General features: G+C 41.1%; 1 protein-coding gene across 1 annotated transcript in view; it reads left to right on the forward strand.

Annotated features, from left to right (window-relative positions):
* kcnq1.2 (potassium voltage-gated channel, KQT-like subfamily, member 1.2) overlaps positions 1 to 25,467 on the forward strand; it is a 599,569-nt gene that overhangs the window by 89,709 nt on the left and 484,393 nt on the right. The window contains exon 10 of the mRNA XM_043709474.2: positions 13,925 to 14,087. Coding sequence (XP_043565409.2) covers positions 13,925 to 14,087 — 163 coding nt within the window. The remainder of the gene's footprint in view (positions 1 to 13,924; positions 14,088 to 25,467) is intronic.

Here is a 25,467-nt window from a genome sequence, read left to right on the forward strand (position 1 = left end):
ATGCACAAGTCCCAAAAAGTTAGCATGCAAGTACAGTATATAATTAAGAAGTCTTATGGGATGTTGTGCTTTATTATGAGAGGAACTGAATGCAAATGTAAGAATGTTGTGCTTCAGCTTTACAGGTCATTTATGAAATCATGTCTCAAATACTGTGTGCCGTAATGTGCGCATAATTTAAAGGATATAAATGCATTAGAGGTAATTTACTAGATTGACATCTGAATGAGCTGGTTGTCGTATGAGAATAACTTGGACTTGTTTGCACTGGAGTTTAGAAGAGTGAGAGTTGTCTTCATAAAAGTGTCTAAGATTCTGCATGGTCTTGACAAGGTGGATGTGAAAAGGATGCTTCCCCTATGGTGTCAGCCCAGAACTAGGGGCAATTGTTTAGATTTAGATTCCCTGCATTGTGGAAACAGGCCCTTCAGCCCAACAGGTCCACACCGACCCTCCGAAGAGTAACCCACCCAAACCCCTTTCCCTCTGACTAATGCACCTAACACTATGGGCAATTTAGCATGGCCAATTCACCTGACCTGCACATCTTTGGACTGTGGGAGGAAACTGGAGCACCTGGAGGAAACCCACACAGACACTGGGAGGATGTGCACACTCCACACACATAGTCGCCCAAGGCGAGAATTGAACCTGGGACCCTGGTGCTGTGAGGCAGCAATGCTAACCACTTAAAATTAAGGGTTGTCCTTTCAGGATAGAGATGAAATTTTATTTTTCTTAGAGGGTTGTTAGACCTCTGGATTATCTGACTTAGAAGGCAGTGGAATTAGTGTCATTGCACATTTTTAAGACTGATAGATTCTTGATAGGCAGGAGAATAGAGTATTATTAGGAAATATGCGGAATTTGAAGCGCAAGCAGATCAGCCATGTTCTTATTGAATAGCAAAGCAGATCTAACCAGTTGAATGGTCTACCTGTGCGCTTGTTCTGAATGTATAATAAGGATGATGATGCATCTTATATAATTCTGAAATCCTCCACCTCAGAAAGCCGGGGAGACTAAGCTATATTTCCAACTAAAATAGATTTCTACATGCTAATAATGTTCCGGGATATTGGAGGAGAGCAGGAGTATAGCATTGAAATAAAAGATCAGTTGTGATCAGGTTGAATGGCAGAATGAGTCAATTGCCGTTCCCCAGCTTCTATTTTCTGTCTTTCGAAAATATTGGGTGCAAGTTTCAGAAACATTGCGCCGCTGGTGGAGTTTCGCATGCAACAGCTGACAGATTCATAACACATAATTTCCATTGCTTTCAAGTGACAGAATTTTAAGCTGTGAAACTGTGAATCATGATGTTAACACTTGACATACCCTTTTACAAAGTAGAAGGATGGTTCTATTTATATATGTTATATTATATTGAGAAAATTTGATATTATTCAAAGTAACAGCCTATCAAGACCAGCATGATATTTGTAAAGTTGATACAGAACTGGACCTTGAAAGACTAAAGCACAATATAATTTTAATTACTAACCATTTGTTCATTTGTGCTTTGACATCTTTCAGTACTTTGATTAATGATGCAATTCATTACCATATAGCAGTTGTTCACTTCTTGTGTACCACAACTCGTGAATACTGATTTCCCATGTTTGACATTGTTCTAAGAGTGTTGTTTTGATGTATTATGAGCTAAATGTGTTGGCCACAATTCAGACAGCTGCCACTCAGGAACATAAAATTATATATTAGAGTTCTTTTTAACTTAATATGATGCATTACCATTATCTTATCAATTTTAACACTTTTTTTTGTTCGAAATTAATAGCATGGATTTCTATTTCTCACTCTTATGACATCTGTTCTAGAATTTGTTTATAAAGAGAAAATAAGTTAATTTAAGCTTTATTTTACTTGTCCGTGGGATGCATTAATTACCCTACCTAATTTCCCCTTGATCTGAGTGAAATGGCTCTAGCAACCAGAGGTTAAGAGTGAACCACATTGCTGTGGGTTTGGAGTTACATGTAGAATGACAGATTTCCTTCCCTAATGGTCAGATCACTTGTTTTTGTTTATGACAATCAGTGATGGTTACACAGTTGCCATGAGGGCTAGCCTTTAATTCCAAATTTACTGAATTCAAATTTCACCATCTGCCATAGTGTGATTTGAATCCATGACCCCAGAACATTATCTCAGAGTTCTGTATTACAAGTCCAGTGATATTACCATTGTCTACCATATTTCCCCCATTCAAAAATTCTGATTCTCACTATTTGAGAAAAACTAATGTAATGAAGTTAAAAATTACAATACCAGGCTACAGTCCAGCAGGTTTAATTGGAAGCACACTAGCTTTCGGAGTGTCGCTCCTTCATCAGGTGGTAGTGGAGGGCTCATTCCTAACACAGAATTGATAGCAAAAATTTAGTGTGATGTAACTGAAATTATACATTGGAAAAATTGATTGTCTGTTAAGCCTTTCATCTGTTAGAATACCATGATATTTTCACTTCGTTCATGTGTAAATCACAAAACCTTTTTTTAAAAAGTTGCATTCTGAGGTTAGCTGTTAACAATGGTGATAGCTAGACAATATGTTGAAGGTGTTAGCCCCCTGTGTTCTCTGTCTATGCCATGATGTTTAGATTGATTCTAATCTAAGAAGTGAGATAACGGAGTTTTACATGAATTCATGCAGTTTTTGAGCAAAGTACAATGTAACCCTGCAAGTACAAATTCACCCCACTAAGTATATGTGTGCATGTGGGTCTTTGTCTGTGTGTGTGTGTGCCTGTCTGTCTGGGTTGAGGGTTGTGAGTGTGAGAAAGTGTATGTGTGCGTGTAGTGAATGCAGAGTGTCTTAAGTTTGTGAGTGTGGGAGTGTGTGTGTGTGTGTGTGTGTGTGTACGTACCTGTACTGTGACATGAACCCAAGGTCCCAGTTGAGGCTTTCCCTATGGGTACCGAACCTAGCTATCAGCCTCTGTTTGGCCACTTTTCGCTGCTGCCTGTGTGTTAGGATTGAGACCTCCACTGCCACCTGATGAAGGAGCGACACTCCAAAAGTTAGTGTGCTTCCAATTAAACCTGTTGGACTATAACCTGGTGTTGTGTGATTTTTAACTTTGTACACCCCAGTCCAACACTGGAATCTCCAAATAATGTCATTAAGTCCTTCCTCCTTAGTCGGTGAGTTCAAGTTCTTGCTATCAGTTGGTGAACACATTTAGATGTGTTTGCATCTAATTAATTAAACAACTGTCCAGACTACTACTACCTTCTCAAATAACTTAACTATTTTAAAAATTCAATCTTAAAATTGTAAAAACAAGCTGGTACCTGCCAAGTGGATCCTTTACCTCCGTCGAGATGAGTTTACGGCTGTGCTGGCCATTTTCTCTGCACTTTAGGTGGAGTTTCAGCATGCCCATCTACCATAGTGGAACATGGTGACTCTGTGGAACCTCCATTCACACAACTGGACAACATCCTCAGAATATCTGGTCGCCCATCATCAGACTGGCTCAGATAGCACTTGTTATCTCTCAGATTGCTTTACTGGGCAAGGGCAATTCAGTGCATAAAACCGAGGTTATACAACTTTGTTACAAAATACATGAAGAGTCGTATAAAGTAAATGGTACTATTCTAAAAGGTGACCGGGGAGACCTGGATGTATACATTCAAAAGTCATTAAAAGTAGCAGGACAAGGAAAGAGAATATTTAAAGAATACAGTATTCTCTGCCTCTTTAATAGCAACACGGAGTACAATTGCAGGGATGCTATGCTAAATTTATTTAGGACACTAATTAGACTTCAGCTGGAATATTGTGTACAGTTTTGTGTACTGAAGGCCACATTTTAGGAACAAAGTGAAAGCGCAAAACAGTCTTATGAGAATATTTTCAGGGATGAAATACTTAACTCTCTAAAAAAAAAAGCGCAACTTTTCATTTATTGAATGTGGGTCAGCATTTATTTTCTATACCAAATTGCCTTTGACAAGCTCATGGTTCGCTATCCACTTGGGCTGCTACAATCAATCTGCTGTAGGTAGGTCTATACTGCAGTTCGGGAGTTCCAGGATTTTGATCCAGCAACACAAAAGGAAGGCAAGTGAAGGTGAGTATCTTGTGTTGTGATGTTTCCATGTATTCTAGATGGTATTCTAGATGGTAATGGTCTTGATCTTGAAGGTGCTGTCTAAGGAGCCTTGGGGAGTTTGTGCAGTACAACTTGTAAATGGCACACAATACTGCTACTGTGCATCAGTGGTGGACGGAGTGAATGTTGTGGTGCTAATGAAGTGAGCTTCTTTGTCCTGGATGGTGTGAAGCTACTTGAATGCTAGATTGGCACACATCTGGACAAGTGGACAACATTCCATCACATTCCTGACTAGTGTCATGTAGATGGTGTATGGGCATTGGGGATTCAGGAGGTTGCAGATTTTCAAGACTTTGACTTGCTTTTGTAGCCACTGTAAAAGTATATGACTAGTCCAGTTCAGTTTCTGGTCAATGATAAACCCGAAGTTAATGATGGTAAAACCATTGACTGTCAAGGGGGTAATGGCTAGATTATTTCTGATCATCTGATTGGAAATGATCATTGCCTGTCACTTGCTGCAACTGGAGATGGACTGCTTCAGTATCTGAGCAATTTCAAATTGGTGTTGAATGTTGTGAAGACATCAATGAACCATCCTCACTTCTGACCTTATGATGGAGTGAAGGTCTTTGTTGAAGCAGCTGAAGATGGCTGGACCTAGATGTTCTGGAGCTCAAATGACTGATGGTTTGGTCCAACAATCTCAACAATCTTCTTTTGTGCTACATAGTCTCTAAGGCCATTAAGGAGCAGAATTATGCCATTTGGCCCATTTAAATCTGCTTCATGACTGACCAGTTTCTCAATTCCCTTCTCCTACTTTTCCCCCATAACCTTTGAGTGTTTTTAAGACAGAGATAGGTAAGTTCTTGATTAGGAAGGGAATCAATAACTTCCACAAATTCACCACCCTCCCGCTGAAGAAATTCATCCTCGTCTCCCTTCATGCTGAGGCTGTGCCCTTGGGTCCTAGTCTTTGCTATTTGTGGAACGTTTTCCTCCATGTCCATTCTATCCAGGCTCCTCTGTATTCTGTAAATTGCAATGAGATCACTGCCCCATAAATTAAACTCTATCAAGTAAATATCCAGAGTCTTCCATCAAATGACTTAAATGACTCCAATGAGGGGTGACTTTTCACTTGATTCCAGTTTTGCTAGGGCTATTTGATGCTACATTCAATTCAATGCAGCATTGATGTCAAGGCTAGTCACACACTCCTCACAATTTGAATTTGATCCTTTATTCGAAGTGTGACCAAGATTGTATTGAGAAATGCTGAGCTGCGTGACTGTTGCACAACCCAAATGAGTGTCGGTGAGTAGGTTATTGATAAACAAGTGTTACTTTGTAAGTGTTAATGATAGTCCCCAACATTTGCTGATGTTCAAGAACAGACTGGGGCTGTAATTGGAGGAGTTTAGTTTAGAGTCACAGTCACACAGCACGGAAACAGATCCTTCGGCCCAACTCGTCCACGCTGACCAAACACCTCAATCTGACCTAGTTCCATTTGCTATCATTTGGCCCATATTCCTCTAAACCCTTCCCATTCATCAACTCATCCAAATATCTTTTAAATGTTGTTATGATCCATGCCTCACCAACTACTCTTGCTCTATACGCACACTACCCTCTGAATGAAAAGTTACCTGTCAGGTCCTTTTTAAATGTTTCCCCTTTCACCTTAGACCTATGCCCTCTAATTTTGGACTCCCCACCCAAGGAAAAAGACCTGCATTCATCCTATCCATGCCCCTCATGATTTTATAAACCTCTAAGGTCACCTCTCAGTCAGCGATCTCCAGGGAATAAAACCCCAGCCTATTCAGCCTCTCTCTATAACTTAGAATGTAGAACTTAGAACATTACTGTGCAGTACAGCCCTTCAACCCTTGATATTGCGCCGACCTGTGGAATCAACCTGAGGCCGATCTATCCTACACTATTCCATTTTCATCCATATGTTTATCCAATGACCATTTAAACGCCTTTACAGTTGCGGGTCTACTACTGTTGCAGGCACTGCGTTCCACGCCCCAACTACTCTGAATAAAGAAACTACTCTGACAGCTGTCCTTTATCTATCACCCCTCAATTTAAAGCTATGTCTCCTCATGCTGAGGAAAAAAGGCTCTCACTGTCCACTCTATCTCATCCTCTGTTTATCTTATATGTTTCAATTAAATCACCTTTCAGTCACCTTCTCTCTGATGAAAACAGCCTCCAGTCCCTCAGCCTTTCCTCATAAGACCTCCTACCAGGCAACATCCTAGCAAATCTCCTCTGAACCCTTTTCAAAGCTTCTCCATTCTTCTTGTAATGCGGTGATCAAAACTGTAATACTCCAAGTGCGGCTGCACCAGAGCATGACCTTGTGGCTCTGAAACTCAATCCTGCTACCTATAAAGGCTAACACACCATATGCCTTCTTAACAACCCTATCAACCTGGGTGGCAATTTTCAGGGATCTATGCGTATGGACACAGATCTCTCTGCTCATCCATACGACCAAGAATTTTACCATTAGCCCAGTACTCTTTATTATCCTTGTTGCTCCTTCCAAAGTGAATCACCTCACTCTTTTCCACATCAAACTCCATTTGCTAGTTCTCAGCCCAGCTCTGCAGCTTATCTATGTCCTTCTGTAACATTTAAAATCCTTTGGCACCATCCACAGCTCCACCAACCTTGGTGTCATCCGCAAATTTACTAACCCATCCTTCTACACCTTCATCCAGGTCATTTATAAAAATGACAAACAGCATGGCCCCAAAACAGATCCTTGCAGTATACCACTCAACTGAACTCCAGGAAGCACATTTTCCATCAGCTATCACCTCTGTCTTCTTAGAACGAGCCAATTTCTGATCCAAACCATTAAATCACCCTCAATCCCATGCCTCCATATTTTGTGCAATAACTTACCATTGGGAACCTTATCAAACACCTTACTGAAATCCATACAGACCACATCAACCGCTTTACCCTCATCCACCTGTTTGGTCACTACCTCAAAGAACTCAATAAGGTTTGTGAGGCATAATCTACCCTTCACAAAAACTTTAACCCTCCAGCATCCTTGTAAATCTTCTCTGCACACTCAAGTTTTACAACATCCTTCTGATAGAAAGGTGACCAGGCTTGTACGTAGTAGTTTAAAAGTGGTCTCAACAATGTCCTGTACACCTGCAATATGGCATCCCACCTCTTATGCTCAGTGAAGGGAAATATGCCAAACATTTTCTTCACCCTGTCTACTTGCAACTCCACCTTCAAAGAATTATGCACCTGTACCCGTAAGTCTTTGTTCGCAACACTCCCCACGTCATTCCCATTAACTGTATACATTCTGCCCTGGTTTGCCTTACCAAAATGCGACATCTCACATTTATCTAAATTAAACTTCATCTGCCACTCCTTGGCCCATTGACCCATCTGATATAAGTTGGTAATGAGCTGCCCTCTTGAACTGCTGCATTGTAATCTGAAATAATCTTCCTCACTGTCCACTACATCACCAATTTTGGTGTCATCTGAAAACTTAGCAACTGTACCTCCTGTATCACATCCAAATCACTTGTATCAATGATGAAAAGCAGTAGATCAAGCAACTTCTTTCTTGCTTCTAATTTTTTGTACAATCCAATTTTCTATGTTGGGTAATTGCCAATGTAGAGCAGCTTAGATGTGGTAAGTTCTAGAGCACAAGATTTCAATTCTATTGCTGGCATATTGTTACAGCCTTTAGTCTTTGCAATATCAAAGTACCTTCAGCTCATTTTCTTATTCATTTTGAGGGATGTGGGTGTAGCTGGCTGGTCAGCATTTATTGCCTGTCCCTAGTTGTCCTTTATAAGTTGGTAATGAGCTGCCCTCTTGAACTGCTGCAGTCTACCTTCTGTGGATTGACCCACAATACTGTTAAGAATTTCCAGAAACCTGACTCGACAACACTGAAGTACAGTGATATATTTCCAAGTTAGGATGGTGAGTGGCTTGGAGGGCCGCATGCAAGTGATCGTGTTCCCATGTATCTGCTGCCCTGTCCTTCTTGGTGGAAGTAGTTGAGGACTTGGAAGATGCTGTTTAAGGATTGTTGGTGAATTTCTGCAGTGCATCTTGTACACAGTGCTATTGCTGAGATTTGGTGATGGAGAGAGTGGATGCTTGTGTATTTGATATCAACAAGTGGGCTGCTTTGTCCTTGAACATACCAAGCTTCTTGAGTATTGTTGGAATTTCACCTATCCAGGCACATAGTGTATTTCATCACACTCCTGACTTGTGCCTTGTAGATAGTAGACAGAAGTGGAAAGTCATTTGGGGAGTCAGAAGATGAGTTACTTGCTGCAGTATTCCTATCCTCTGATCTGCTTCTTGTAGCCGTTGTGTTTATGTAGCAAGTCCAGTCTAGTCAATGGTAACCCCAAAGATGATGGTAGCAGATAACACCATTGAATGTCAAGAAGTGGTGGTTGGTTTGTCTCTCTTTGGCAATGGTCATTGCCTGGTATTTGTATAATGTGAATATTACTTGTCATTTTTTCAGCCCAAGCAAGGATATTGTCCATGTCTTAGATTAGATTACTTAGTGTGGAACCAGGCCCTTCGACCCAACAAGTCCACACCTACCCGCCAAAGCACAATCCACCCATGCCCATTCCCCTACATTTACCCCTTCACCTAACACTATGGGCAATTTAGCCTGGTCAATTCATCTAGCCTGCACATTTTTGGATTGTGGGAGAAAACCAGAACACCCGGAGAAAACACAGGGAGAATGTGCAAACTCCATACAGAGAGTTGCCAAAGGTGGGAATTGAACCCGGGTCTCTGGTGCTGTGAGGCAGCAGTGCTAACCACTGTGCCACCGTGTCACCCAAAATCTTGTTACATTTTATTTTATGATGTCTCATGAGGATAATCTAATTGGCTGAAGACTGGCATCTGTGATCCTGGGGAGCTCTGCAGGAAACCAAGGTGGAACATCCATTTGGCATTTCTGGCTGAAGATTGTTGCAAATACTTCAGCCTAATTTTTTTGTACTGATGTGTTTGATTCCTCCACCATTGAGGATGGTGATATTTCTGGAGCTCTACCTTTAGTATGTTGTTTAATTGTCCTCCATTATCAGGACTTGATTTTTGCTCAGTCTATCACTTGCTGCTTTGCCGTTTTTGCATGCAAGCATCCTGTATTGTACTTTCACTAGGTTGATATTAATGTTGATATATTCATGGTAGTACTCCTGGCATGTCCTCCTGTATGCTACGCTGGGGCAGGAATGATCCCCTCACTTGATAGTAAAGGTAGAATAGGAATATACCATGTCATGAGGTTGTAGATTGTACTGAAGTGGAATTCTGCAACAGATGGTCCACAGTGTGTCAAAGATGCCCAGTGTTGAGTTGTTATATCTATTTGAAATCTATTCCATTAACTGAGTATGGAAGGTGTGTTAATAGAAAAGTTGGGACTTTATCTTTTGACTTGTCTTTGATTAGGACTGTGTGAGGGTCACTCTTACTGTCATGGACAGATGCACCTGTGACAAACCAATTAGTGAGGATGAGGCCAATAATTTTTTTTCCTCCCTTTGTTTCCTTCAATATCTGCCACAGACTCAGGATAACAGCAATATCCTTTAAGACTCAACCAGCTTGATCAGTAGTGACACTACTGACCCACTCTTCATGACAGACATTCAATGTCATACCCAAAGTATGTTTCTGCACACTTGCTACCTTCTATACTTCCTCCAAATAGAGCCTTAAAGCATGGAAGCACACTCTTTGGTCCAAGAGAAAGTATATTCCTGTCAGGGTGAAAGGAAAGGCTGGTAGGTATAGGGAATGCTGGTTGACTAAAGAAATTGAGGGTTTGGTTAAGAAAAAGAAGGAAGCATACGTATGGTATAGACAGGATAGATCGAGTGAACCCTTAGAGTATAAAGGCAGTGGGAATATACTTAAGAGGGAAATCAGGAGGGTAAAAAGGGGGCATGAGATAGCTTTGGCAAATAGAACTAAGGAGAATCCAAAGAGTTTTTAAAAATACATTAAGGATGAAAGGATAACTAGGGAGAGAATAGGGCATCTCAAAGATCAGCAAAGCGGCCTTTGCGTGGAGCCGCAGAAAATGGGGGAAGATACTAAGTGAGTATTTTGCATCAGTGTTTACTGTGGAAAAGGATATGGAAGATATAGACTAGGGAAATAGATGGTGACACCTTGCAAAATGTCCATATTACAGAGGAGGACGTGCTGGATATCTTGAAATGGGTAAAAGTGGATAAATCACCAGGACCTGATCAGGTGTACCCGAGAACTCTGTGGGAAGCTAGAGAAGTGATTGCTGGGCCTCTTGCTGAGATATTTGCATCAGCGATAGTCACAAGTGAGGTGCCGGAAGACTGGAGGCTGGCTAATGTGATGCTGCTGTTTAAGAAGGGTGGTAAGGGAACTATAGACCAGTGAGCCTGACATCGGTGGTGGGCAAGTTGTTGGAGGGAATCCTGAGGGACAGGATGTACATGTATTTGGAAAGGCAAGGACTGCTTAGGTGTAGTCAACATGGTTTTGTGCATGGGAAATCATGTCTCACAAGCTTGATTGCATTTTTTTGAGGAAGTAACAAAGAGGATTGATGAGGGCAGAGCGGTAGATGTGATCTACATGGACTTCAGTAAGGCGTTCGACAAGGTTCCCCATGGGAGACTAATTAGCAAGGTTAGATCTCACAGAATGCAGGGAGAACTAGCCATTTGGATACAGAACTGGCTCAAAGGTAGAAGACAGAAGGTGGTGGTGGTGGAGCGTTGTTTTTCAGACTGGAGGCCTGTGACCAGTGGAGTGCCACAAGGATCGGTGCTGGGTCCTCTACTTTTTGTCACTTACATAAATGATTTGGATGCGAGCATAAGAGGTACAGTTAGTAAGTTTGCAGATGATACCAAAATTGGAGGTGTAGTGGACAGTGAAGAGGGTTATCTCAGATTACAACGGGATCTTGACCAGATGGGCCAATGGGCTGTGAAGTGGCAGATGGAGTTTAATTCAGATAAATGCAAGGTACTGCATTTTGGGAAAGCAAATCTTAGCAGGACTTATACACTTAATGGTAAGGTCCTAGGGAGTGTTGCTGATCAAAGAGACCTTGGAGTGCAGGTTCATAGCTCCTTGAAAGTGGAGTCGCAGGTAGATAGGATAGTGAAGAAGGTGTTTGGAATGCTTTCCTTTATTGGTCAGAGTATTGAGTACAGAGGTTGGGAGGTCATGTTGTGGCTGTACAGGACATTGGTTAGGCCGCTGTTGGAATATTGTATGCAATTCTGGTCTCCTTCGTATCGGAAAGATGTTGTGAAACTTGAAAGGGTTCAGAAAAGATTTACAAGGATGTTGCCAGGGTTGGAGGATTTGAGCTATCGGGAGAAGCTGAACAGGCTGGGGCTGTTTTCCCTGGAGCGTCGGAGGCTGAGGGGTGACCTTATAGAGGTTTACAAAATTATGAGGGGCATGGATAGGATAAATAGACAAAGTCTTTAGTTCTGGACTCCCTGACCCCAGGGAAGAGGGCATATGTTTAGGGTGAGAGGGTAAAGATATAAAAGAGACCTCAGGGACAACCTTTTCACGCAGAGGGTGGAACGTGTATGGAATGAGCTGCCAGAAGAAGTGGTGGAGGCTGGTACAATTGCAACATTTAAGAGGCATTTGGATGGGTATATGAATGGGAAGGGTTTGGAGGGATATGGGCTGGATGCTGGCAGGTGGGACTAGATTGTGTTGGGATATCTGGTTGGCATGGACGGGTTGGACCGAATGGTCTGTTTCCATGTTGTACATCTCTGACTCTATAACTCATCCATGCCAACCAAGTTTCCCAAACTAAACTAGTGCCATTTGCCTGCATTTGGCCCATATCACTACAAACCTTTTGCTATTCATTATACTTATTCAAATGTTTTTTTAAATGTTGTAACTGTACCTACATCCACCAGTTCCTCTGCAGTTCATTCCACAGCTGATCCACCCTCTGTGTGAAAACATTGCCCCTCAGCTCCTTAAAAATATGCCCTTAGTTTTGAATTCCCCCACCTTTGGGAAAAGACCTTTGCTATTCATGTTATCTTTCCCCTTATGACTTTAAAAACTGCTAAAATGTCACCCCTCAACCTCCTATGCTCTAGTGAAAAAAGCCCTAGCCTATCCAGCCTCTCCCGATATCTCAAACCCTCTAGTCACAGCAACATCCTTGTTAATCTTTTCTGCTCACTCTCCAATTGAATAAAATCCTCCCTATAGCAGGGCGACAAGAAATGCACACAGCCTGATACATCAACAGAGGATAAGGGGGAGGCTCTTGCGTGGTTATATGGTATGTGGTAATCTGCAGGAGGTTTCCTTGCGCATGTTTGACCTTCTTCCATGAGACATTATGAAGTCGAGTGTCAACTTTGAAGACTCCCGGAGCAGCTCCCTCCTGACTGTGTATACAATTGTGCTGTCACTTCCGCTGCTCTGAGTTTAATGGTGTTGTCAATCAGGCTTTCAGTAAGGTATAATTCTATCAAGAATGTCTATGTCAGGCTGTTGTTTTTCGTGGACTGAGGACATTTCAGGGTTGCCAGGGCTGAGATTGCCATTGTTGTTTCTGGTGCAAAGGTAGTACAGGTGGTTTGAGGAGTTTCTTTATTTTTGAAACATGCTAGTGGTTAGATACAATTGAATGTTTCACTAGAATTAAGAGTAAATCACTTTTCTGTGATTCTGGAATCTCTGATAGCTAGACTAGGTAAGGACAGCAGATTTTCTTTCCTAAAGGACATTAGTGAATCAGATGGTTTCAAGGTCATCATCAGACTTTTAATTCAAGATTTGTTTTTGGTCTCAAATTCCATCATCATCTATGGTGGGATTCAAACTCAGACACCACAGAGCATTACCTGGGTCTCTGGATTACTAATCCAGTGACATTACCACTGCATCAATGCCTCCCCATAAGGATATATTGGAGAAGTTAGAACTGTTTTCCTTGGAGAGAGGAAGGCTAAGATGAAAACTAATAATTTTCAAAATTACTTAAGGGTCTGGGCAGAGTAGATAGTGAAAAACTGGCCCTGCTTGTAAAAGGATTGAAAATCAGGCACACAGATTAAGTGTTTTGCAAAAGAAGCAAATGTCAATTTGGAAATAATTTTTTTCACACATTGTTTAATTATTGTCTGAAATGCACTGACTAGGAGTACAGTGGGTACAGATTCAATTGAGGTGTTCAAGAGGATTTTGGATAGTTCATCTAAGTAGAAACAATGCGCAGAGTAATGGGAAAAAGGCACGTGATTGTCACTAAGCCAAAAGGCTCAGCTGGTGGAATCCTCGTGGGCCGATTGATGTTCTTTTGCACTGTAACAATTCTGCAATTCTGTAAAGACAGGATAGCACAAAAAGCCACAGAGAAGTTTTTTGTAACATGCCACCATGCTGTCTGATCTAGGTGAGGACTCATTTTATTCGAATTATTTATGTTGGACAGTTTAAAGTTGAGTGTGCTAGGATCACATTGATTGCCGTGTTCGATCATGTTCTTGATTGGAAACAAATTACATGAAGCTCTTCTAAAGTTTAAAAACTTCAACGTGTCCTCACCATGCCTTCTCCAAAAATGCACTGAATCAGCATTTAGTGCTGACAATAAAATACTAACATTTTAGAATACAGATGCTCCCTGTCATAAACATATTTCAAATTGCAGTACTCATTTTGTTAGTACATGTTCCTTTAAGTAGAATTATATTCATTGTTTTCCTTTCTTTCTTCTCTTTGAACTATAGGTGAAGAAATATAAAAGAAAATGCAAAGTGGGACGTGATAATGAGACCGCTTTCATGATGAATACTGGAGAAAATGCATTATCAGTACCACAGATAACTTATGACCATATTGATGAAAAAGACGAGAAGAAAGAAGTCAATTATTTTATTGATGAACCCACAGGTACTTTTTTTTTGTATCTTATGTAAGATATTGGATATTGAAATAGCATCATGTTAAGTCATCTTGCCCGTCCAATAGTAGTGATGCCAATGACATGTTGTCATAACGCAAACTGGATTTAATGTCAAGTTCACTTGTAGAAGATGAGCACTTTATTTGACAGCATGTTGAGACACTGTAGTTATGTCAGTGGAGTGTTTGTCATATGTTACATGTTGTGCTGGCCTCCAGGTCATACTCATTTGTATGACATGAATACTAATTAACCTGAAACAGTTTTCAATAAAGTCCTACCTTCAAATATAGTTGGTGTTGCATAAGAATCACAAGATTGTTCAAAGGTGTAACTATTTCATCTGCCCTAGGTTTGTACAATTGTCTACATGATCGATTGTTGCACTCTGGCACAAGAGAGTGGAGCAGGATCAAGATCTCCAGAATAGAGGCTTGGTGCTGGCAAGGGAGAGTCAGCAGTGAGGGAAGCTGTCAGATGGGATATGGGGTATGGAGGTTTGGAAGAAATATATCTGGGAGAGGACAGATGGCACAGTTAGGGTGATAGAAGATCGGAAGAAGGATTCAGCGGAGGACAAAGGGTGAGGCGGGGGGGACATGGAAGAGGACCGTGACAAGTGCCTAGTGTCCTCCTTGTTATAAAGTAACTAGGGACCTAAAGGTCAATGTCACGACTGTTGGAAAATGTGTCCACCTTGGGGTGTTGGCTGGCATTCTCTTTATAGGGCTTTGAGTTCAACTACAGCCTTGGTGAGATTGCTGTTGAACAATGTCCTTGAAAATTAATGGAAGGGAGGGGCCACCAATTTAATCATATCCCAAAGAGTGGTCTGTGAAAATTGGGCACTAATGTGAGCCTTCAATAAAGTGTGAATGGAAAAACACTACATTGTTGCTTCCATGATAAAAATAAGTCCCTAATGACAAAGCATGCTTTATAAAGACAAGACAAGCCAGTTACATTAGCTGTCTGACTAAACTAAACTCAGCAAATAATGATGCGCATGTGAACAAAGTGAAATCCGTCTGATGTTACATTTTTAAGATGGAATTTAGTTTTGCAAAATACCACTGTGCTTTCAAGTTTTCAGCGGTTAATGGTAATAATTGGGCAGGAACGTTGGTGCTATGATGCAGACCCTCTCTATTTGACTAGGAGAGCCTTTAATAGGTCGCCTTTGGGTGCAGCATGGCCAACTGATGAGTTTCACCAATGAAAAATGTATTCAACTTTGAAATCCAAATGTCCTTTTAGTTTGGAAAGCTGTTACTTGGTCTGGTTGACATGTGGCTCTAGATCCTAACTGCCCTCTTGGCAATTTGGGATGGGAAATAAATGCTGGCCTAGCTATTGACAGCCTCATCCAATGAACAAATGAATAAATAAGCAAGTCAATTTGCTATGTGGCTATTCTGCAATGAAATAGTTCAGCTAAAATACCATTCACTTGAAGTCTTTGGCAACATCGTTGGACGACTTCACTTAGAAGGGTAGGTTGTGCCTCAAAAACCTTATTGAGTTCTTTGAGAAGGTGACCAAACTGGTAGATGAGAGTAAACCGGTTGATGTGGTATATATGGATTTCAGCAAGATGTTCAATAAGGTTCTCCAAAGTAGGCTATTGTACAAAATGCGGAGCAATGGGATTGTGGGAGATATAGCAGTTTGGATCAGTAATTGGCTTGCTGAAAGAAGACAGAGGATGTGGTGGTGGGAAATGTTCATCCTGGAGTCCAGTTACCAGTGGTGTACCGCAAGGGTCGGTGTTGGGTCCACTGCTGTTCATCATTTTTATAAGCGACCTGGATGAGGGCGTAGAAGGGTGGGTTAGTAAGTTTGCAGACGACACTAAGGTTGGTGGAGTTGTGGATAGTGACAAAGGATGTAGTAGGTTACAGAGAGACATAGCCTGCAGAGCTGGGCTGAGAGGTGGCAAATTGAGTTTAATGCAGACAAGTGTGAGGTGATTCACTTTGGTCGGAGTAACCAGAATGCAAAGTACTGGACTAATGGTAAGATTCTTGGTAGTGTAGATGGGCAGAGAGATCTCTGTGTCCAGGTACACAGATCCTTGAAAGTTGCCACCCAGGTTGACAGGGTTGTTAAGAAGGCATACAGTGTTTTAGCTTTTATTAACAGAGGGATCAAGTTCCGGAACCATGAGGTTATGCTACAGTTGTACAAAACTCTGGTGCAGCCGCACTTGGAGTATTGTGTACAGTTCTGGTCACCGCATTACAAGAAGAATGTGGAAGCTTTGGAAAGGGTGCAGAGGAGACTTACTAGGATGTTGCCTGGTACGGAGGGGAGGCTGAGGGACTTGAGGCTGTTTTCGTTGGAGAGAAGAAGGTTGAGAGATAACTTAATAGAGACATATAAGATAATCAGAGGGTTAGATAGGATGGACAGGGAGAGCCTTTTTCCAAGAATGGTGACGGCGAGCACGAGGAGGCATAGCTTTAAATTGAAAGGTGATAGATATAGGACAGATGTCTGAGGTAGTTTCTTTACTCAAAGTAGTAAGGGTATGGAATGCTTTGCCTGCAAAGGTAGTAGATTCACCAACTACATTTAAGTTGTCATTGGACAAGCATATGGACGCACATGGAATAGTGTAGGTTAGATGGGCTTCAAGTTGGTATGACAGGTCGGCGCAACATCGTGGGTCGAAGGGCCTGTACTGCGCTGTAATGTTCTAAGTGTTTGCTGTATCCGTGAGCACAAAAAACTGTTTTCACTTCAAATGGAGTCAACTTGGATCTATAATATAAAACAACATCTTGCAAAGGTTTTGAGTAGGATGAGACACTTGACACATATGGCTACATTTCAGCTTCTTACTGGACTGTGCTACTGTTCAGGATGGGCATGTTTGAGGGACCACCTCCTCATTTGTTGTTCTAATTGTCCACACGTTCCCAACTAGATGTGAAAAGGTTAGAGTGTAACTGTGATCTATTGGTTGAGTAATTGCTAAGCTCCTTATCTATGCTTTTGGTATTTAGCAAACAAGCTATGTTATAACTTCATTAGGTTAAAATGAGTCCGATAAAATAGTTTTCCTAAGAACAAAGAAAACATAATAAATAGTCCAACATGAAGGTAGCATTAACAATAAGATAACAAAAGGAGTTGCTTATTTTAAGATATCTCTCAACTTGTATTAATTTGGACTTTTGTCAAGGAATAGATCTCTAGGGTACAATCAATCATAATTGAGTAATTTTGCATGAATACACTCATTATCAAACTCAAAGAAATTAGCTATTTGATTCGTAATGTTCTTAACTGAACTTGTAATTAATGATGGGGCAAAACTATAGATTTAAAAAAGATCTTCAAAAAATTGAACCAGATTGTATGTGTAAGTATGAACTATTGCCAAATGATTCATGGGAGCAGATGGAACTCATTATTTGCCACCAGTAATTGCAGGTCATGTGTACAACTCATTACTATTGAACTTGTCAAAGTCTAATGCCCATAGAAAGACACCATGATGAATAGCTATTGGAAAGTTTTTTTCAATCATTAGTTTTTGCCATTCTTTGTTGCCAAGGCTGTGTTGAGCATCTTGTCTAAGCCTCTTGGTTAAAAAGCATATAATGTATTAACAATAGGCAGTAGTATAGCCTGTCACCCTTGATGCTGCAATGCAGTTTCAATATTTTTCACATTATATATTTGCCAAAGATGAGGGGTAGAATTTTTGCTCTTTAAAAATAATTACAAGCCAGGGTCATTTTTAAATGTTAACCCAATACTTGCCAGCATTGTGCCTGTCAATATAATAATGTGAGATGCAACATCCTAATTAGCTACTACTGCATCCAAAGTCATCCAAGTGCAGCCAGTGGGTTTGAGAGAATCCCTACAGTTGGAAACAGGCCATTTGGCCCAACAAGTTCACACTGACCCTTCAAAGAGTAACCCACCCAGACCCATTCCCCTACCCTATTACTCTACATTTACCCCTGACTAATGCACCTAACCTATACATTCCTGAACACTATGGACAATTTAGCACGGCCAATTCACCACACCTGCACATGTTTGGATTGTGGGAGAAAACCAGAGCTCCCAGAGGAAACCTAACACTGGGAGAATGTGTAAATTCCACACAGACAGTCACCCGAGGCTGGAATCGAACCCGAGTCCCTGGCGCTGAGGTATCAGTGCTAACCACTGAGCTACTGTGCTGCCTTTAGATGGAAGAGGTGGGCTCTGTCACTGCAGTGTGGGCAGCATGTGATCACAGCTGTGGCCTTCTGATCCATGAGGCTCCAGTAGGGATTGGTGGAGGAGGTGGTTGGGGGAGGAAGCTAAAGAGGCCTCATAGACCTCCTTGTCTGACAGCTGCAAGTTACCATCTCAGTAAGGAGACCCAATCTCCATAACTGGCTCATAATAATGCAGATCGCTCTGCAACTGTGCTGGTAGACCCACTGTTGTCACCTCTGTCTTTGGCAAGTTCATAGTAGGACATTGACCTGACACCTGTCCACTCCATCACCGTCCTAGTGCTTCCTTTGTCATGCTTTTGTAGGACCAGGGATATTCTGTTGCACTTTTCACTTTGTTTGAGTGAATATGGAATTGATCATTACATCTAATTTAGGACCTGAAAAATTGCAAAAGATTTGTGAATTTTAACATGTGAAATGAATACATTTAACAGCATCCTGCACAGTTTTAGTACTAAAATGCTACTGATGACAAACCTATGAATCCAAGTTACTTCTAAATTGGTTTTGTGTTCCACAATTGCATTTTTAATTGAAGGATTGAGGCAGTGAAAGTGTGTGTGTGTGTGTGTGTGAGAGATAATTTACCTTTTGTGGTAACCAGAAGAAAGTAGTGCATTCCTACTTCCTGCTATAAATGATGATTACAACTTGAATATATGCAGTTATTTGCATATAATTAGGTGGAAGTTTGCCAAATTATTTCATCTCTATCGCTATTTTGAAATAAAGAAGTATTCTTCAAATGTTTCAGCACCTATCTTTTGAATTTTATACCTAACTGAGATTGAAGTATTGGCTTTTCACTAATGTATTTCGTTCACCTTAACCAAAAAGGTGCAAAACCTAATGTGACAATGACAATTCCCATCTCGGAAGGAAAGGAAAACTCTGAATTTCCTTTTGAATTCTGTGGCAGTTTTGGGCAGCAAATATAGAGCAATATGGACATGCATAGCATATCAAAACTATGAATTTTAAAATACACTAAAACATTGGCAGTCCCTTTAGGTCTCACTCTGCTGTGTTTTAAGTAGAGCTATGTGGATGTTGATAACATCTTCATTCTATTTTCCCTGGCTGCCTCTCTGACTGCTGCTATTTAAATGACAATTATAACTATATTACATGCTTATGTAAGTGGATTTTAAAATATTACAAGAAAGGATCTACAACCATCCTGAACAGATCATAAATATATGCCAGCTGAAGTTTAAAACACTTTTTTCGAAATTTTATTTATCCCAACTTCTTTTTGTCTTTTTCAGGCGTGGTCACTCTAATTTAATTCCTACCCAAAATCACCACTCACTGAAAATCACTTGGTTTCCACATTGTGTTTCTTTTACGTTTGTTACACATTTATTTGTATTCCATAGTGTATTATCTCTGGTGATGTCATTTGTGAATCAGACCTCACTGTGGCGCTGTTTGCCTAATCAGACAAACTGATTTCCTTCACAGGCCTGTATAAATGTTGCTCTCAAACAATATTGCTTTACATTTTAACTTAGGCTTTGAGTTTGGGAATCAAAATGTCATTGTCTTTGCCAAATTTCAAAACAATTAACTTTGTTTCTCAAATCAGGTGTTACCTCATACTGAATCTATTCTTGACTTTTTCCGTTTCGTTTGTAGAACCTGCATTCTATCATAAATTATATATTCTTAATCTATTAAGGCTAGTGCAAATACATATTTGTTGATTCTTTCTTAGTTTCATGCAGTTGTCCTCAGGACGACATTGTTTATCCTGAGTGACATGGGGGTCATCCTTTTCCAAGCGGTTTTTCCATTATGAACGATAATTTTCTCAATGTACTGTAAAACCTAGAATTGCACTGCCAGTGTTGTACACTAGTAAACCAGTACAAAGCTTGACATGTTCACATAGGTAACTGTTTAATGAAAAGTGTAAAAACTGGAAAAAAAGCTATAAAACAGCTAATTACATCTGTTCTGATATTTCAGAAATGCTTTCCAAATGTGCCATTTTTATTTCTTAATACAGTATCTTAATTCTTAGGTTTACGCTGACAATAGCTTGATACTTTTTTCTTTTCAGATGTCCAATAAAGAGAACTATTTGTAAAATGAACAGATGAGTAACCTATTTTCCTTATATCAACATAAGGCTGTGATTTTAGTAATTCAACCTCTGAGTCCATCATTTATTTAGATCATGGATAAATGAAGATAAGCTATGCATAATCTATCTTGGGCTCATAGCTCTTGAGACCCAGTATTGATTGATCTCGTCATCTAGCCTTTTGGGGAAATGGTCCAAAATCTACTACCAACAAAGTGGCAAAGGGAAGGAGAATGATTCCACACTCCCCCTCGACCACAGCCAATGTGACAAATGGAAGGGAGGTTCAATGGGGCAAGGGTAGGGCACAGTCCATCCAGGAGTAGGGCACTATCTACTCAGGGTTAAACAGGTGGTAATTGCAGCATTGTCTGTCCTGTCTCATTGTGTGGGGCAATGGCTGGCAAATGAGAGCCAAATGGAGATGGGTGTTCAGGGAGTGGTCCTTGTTGCAGAAAGCTCCTATCTGGGCATCTGTCTTGTGACATTGAGTGGCAGAAGTAATAGTGCCAGTCATATTGGGATTCTGATGTGGAACAGTGGGAATTGTATGGGCAAGGGCAGATCATTTGTCTTCCAAGTTAATGATCCAAGTCACCTTGAGGATGAGAGGGTGGAGTGTCAGGAGGGACATTGAATCCTGGATTATTTTAGGCTAAGAAGGGAATAGAGGGAATTAAATGCCAGTTTAACTGTTTAACAAATAATTTGACTCCAGCCATGCAGTGCCTCATTCACATGCACTGCAGTCAAGGATAATGAAAGTAGTGGGGTACAGAAAGAGCAAACATGGATGAGGGTACTCCACTTAAAGTGCTTTCGCTTATCTATTGCCTTCAATCAATATTGGTGGATCCTGTTATCTCCAAAACTATAAGATGCTGGCTGCGAGTGTTTCAACAATCAGAGCAGAGCTCGAAGTAGAGTATCATCTTACTGAAGGCACAGGGGTTACACCATGGAACAAACCTAAGTATTGGTTTGCAGTTGCATCAGTATGTGTGCATGCATATCTTAACCATTGCAATCTTAGATTTATGTTCTTTCCTTGAAGTGCCTAGTTTTTCTTTTTTCCGAGCTTACTTGCTAGTGCTTTTTGATTGACACGTGGCATATTAATTTATTTAATGATGAATAGGAAAATTTGAATTGACCGGAGCAATAGGAGGATGTGAAAAAAAGTAACTGGTTGTTTGCTTTAGGTTTGTGCCATTGTCAGTTGGATTGGAGGATGGTGATTGAACTAATGGTTGTTAGTTGGATCCTCTGGTGGAAGCAAGTGAACTTTAGAATAATTAGGCTATATCCTTGATGTCCTGGTGGCAGTGTGCATTACAAGTGTTGCACTGTCTTCAATCCTATCTTCCTCTTGGATTGCTCCAAAGGCAATCAGTGCCTCTACGGGCTTAAACCTTGTTGCTGTACTATTTTGTGTAGCGTGCAACACACCACAACCATCATCCCAATTGGCTTTTCAATCTTGCACAACTGCATAAGGACTTTTTTTTTTTAGTTGCTCATCAGCTCCATTAATGAAATGGAAAATGTTTCACATATTTCTGGGTGATCGGAGTTCCCTGATCATCATGTGTAGTCAATGGCACCCTGCACTTGTGAAAGACCAGCTTGAGACCCAAATACTCATTGGTTCTGTCCAGAACTAGACTTCCATAGGGAAAAAAAATGACACAATTAACAGCCATTTATGCGTGTTAGTTTTTGTTATTTGTCTTCAATTTTAGAGCATTTTGACTGGGGCATATGGCAGATGTCTCCATCTGGAGGTACAGAGACAAAAGGATTAAGGGCAATAGGGACATTGATGGTCACTGATAAAACATGGCCACTTATTCCAGTGGAAGCAAGTCATCTCCCATCAGATTGCAGATGTTTGCCAACTCCTAATATGACACCTGAGTGTCTGATAATGAAACTGAAGATCACATCTGCTCAAGCTTTTGATTCTGCCATGGGTTGTCATGATTCACCAGGCTGATTGTTGATGCTCAGATATGACAACAAGGCAATATATCCCAAGACTTATTGGGTTTTGAAGTATAGGATTTGCTTCCTGTTCTTTTCATCACTATCGCTTTACCTCATCATTAAAGCTTGGACTCAGTGTGATGTTGTTTGGTAGGCAAACTGTTGTCATTCTGAATGATTGGCTGGGAGGAGCTTTTCCCTGTTAATGTTGCCGTCATGGAAAGTGAGCACCATAAGGTCTTTAAGCATTTTATTTACCCACTCCAAAGACATTGGCCATTTAAGAGTTGAGAAACAAGGAACTGGCCTGTGAGTTGACTTTTCTATTCTCCAGTCTGCCACTCCAGTTTGTCAAAGTTGGTTTTGCAAGATTTTTCTGAATACTTGTGGAGCTAGCATCAGAAAGAGCATTCACTTTTGTTTGCTAATCCTCTGTTAATTCCAGATGATGTGGTAGAGGGATTGCTGGTGGCATTTATAGAGTCATAGAGTCATAGAGATGTACAACATGGAAACAGACCCTTCGGTTCAACCTGTCCATGCAGACCAGACATCCCAACCCAATCTAGTCCCACCTGCCAGCACCCGGCCCATATCCCTCCAAACCCTTCCTATTCATCTACCCATCCAAATGCCTCTTAAATGTTGCAACGGTACCAGCCTCCACCACTTCCTCTGGCAGCTCATTCCAAACATGTACCACCCTCTGCGTGAAAAAGTTGCCCCTTAGGTCTCCTTTATATCTTTCCCCTCTCACCCTAAACCTATGCCCTCTAGTTCTGGACTCCCCAACTCCAGGGAAAATACTTTGCCTATTTATCATATCCATGCCCCTCAATTTTGTAAACCTCTATAAGGTCACCCCTCAGCCTCCGACACTCCAGGGAAAACAGCCCCAGCCTGTTCAGCCTCTCCCTGTAGCTCAGATCCTCCAACTCTGGCAACATCCTTGTAAATCTTTTCTGAACCCTTTCAAGTTTCACAACACCTTTCTGATGGGAAGGAGACCAGAATTGCACGCAATATTCCAACAGTGGCCAACCCAATGTCCTGTATAGCCGTAACATGACCTCCCAACTCCTGTACTCAATACTCAATGACCAATAAAGGAAAGCATACCAAACGCCTTCTTCACTATCCTATCTACCTGTGACTCCACTTTCAAGGAGCTATGAACCTGCACTCCAAGGTCTCTTTGTTCAGCAACACTCCCTCGGACCTTACCATTAAGTGTATAAGTCCTGCTAAGATTTGCTTTCCCAAAATGCAGTATCTTGCATTTATCTGAATTAAACTCCATCTGCCACTTCTCAGCCCATTGGCCCATCTGGTCAAGATCCTGTTGTAATCTGAGATAACCCTCTTCGCTGTCCACTACACCTCCAATTTTGGTGTCATCTGCAAACTTACTAACTGTACCTCTTATGCTCTCATTCAAATCATTTATGTAAATGACAAACAGAGGACCCAGCACCGATCCTTGTGGCACTCCACTGGTCACAGGCCTCCAGCTGCAGTCCAGATCTCATTGCAATACAACAAATGCATTGTACACTGGAACTATTGTTGACTTGTTTAGGTTTTATTGGATATTATCAATGATGGCATTTTGAAGAGTTGGGTGCCAAGGTATAGGAGCTGCTGAACATATTCCGGAATCCTTGCTTTGAAACCTTATGTAATGTGATTTGCTTTGTCATTTTGGAGATCTAGCAAAATTAAAGGGAAATCCCTCCATGGATAAACATTATATGAAGCATTACACCAAGGAAGGTGGTTGTGGTGCTGGTGACCTGTCATCGTATCTCCAGGTTATTACCACAGAAGTCCCTCTGAGTAGTGTCCTAGGCCCAACCATCTGTACATAAAGTCATAGAGATGTATAGCATGGAAACATACCCTTGATCCAACTGGTCCATGCTGACCAGATATCCTAAAGTAATCTAGTCCCATTTTCCAGCACTTGGCCCGTATCCCTCTAAACCTTCCTATTCATGTACCCATCCAGATGCCTTTTAAATGTTGTAATTGTACCAGGCTCCACCACCTCGTCTGGCAGCTCATTGAAAAAGTTGCCCCTTAGGTCCCTTTTAAATCTTTCTCCTCTCATTCTAAACCTATGCCCTCTAGTTCTGGACTCTCCCCACTACAGGGAAAAGACTGTCTATTTACCCTACCCATGCCCCTCATGATTTTATAAAGCTCTAAGTTTGCACCTCAGCCTCTGACACTGCAGGGAAAACAGCCAATTCAACCTCACCCTATAGCTCAAACCCTCCAAGCCTGGCAACAATCTTGTAAATCTTTTCTGAACCTTTAAGTGTCACAACAGACCAGAATTGCGCACAATATTCCAAAAGTGGCCAAACCAGTGTCCTGTACAGCCACAACATGACCTCCTAACTGCTATACTCAGTGCTCTGACCAATAAAGGAAAGCATACAAAATGCTTTCTTCACTATCCTATCTAACTGTGACTCCACTTTCAAGGAACTGTGAACCTGCAATCCAAGGTCTCTTTGTTCAGCAACACTCCCCAGACCTTGGCATTAAGTGCATAATTCCTGCCCTGATTTGCCTTTCCAAAATGCAGCACCTCACATTTATCTAAATTAAACTCCATCAGCCACTCCTCAGCCCATTGGCCCATTTGATCAAATTCCCGTTGTACTCTCAGGTAACCATCTTGGTTGTCCACTACACTTCCAATTTTGGTGTCATCTGCAAACTTACTAACTATACCACCTATGCTCACATCAAAATCATTGATATAAATGACGAAAAGCAATGGACCAGCACTGATTTTGGTGGCATACCACTGGTCACTGGCCTGCAGTTTGAAAAGCAACCATCCTCTGTTTTCTACCTTTGTGCCAGTTCTGTATCCAAGTGGCTAGTTCTCCCTGTATTCCATGTGATCTAACCTTGCTAACCAGTCTCCCATGGGAACCTTGTCAAACCTTACTGAAGTCCACATAGATCACATCCACTCCTCTGCCTTCATCAAACCTCTTTCTTATGTCTTCAAAAAAACTCAATCGAGTT

The sequence above is a fragment of the Chiloscyllium plagiosum genome, unplaced genomic scaffold (assembly GCF_037043375.1).
Source record: "Chiloscyllium plagiosum isolate Xiang-an unplaced genomic scaffold, Cpla_swu_hap1 HiC_scaffold_19, whole genome shotgun sequence".
In the NCBI taxonomy this organism is placed as follows: domain Eukaryota; kingdom Metazoa; phylum Chordata; class Chondrichthyes; order Orectolobiformes; family Hemiscylliidae; genus Chiloscyllium; species Chiloscyllium plagiosum.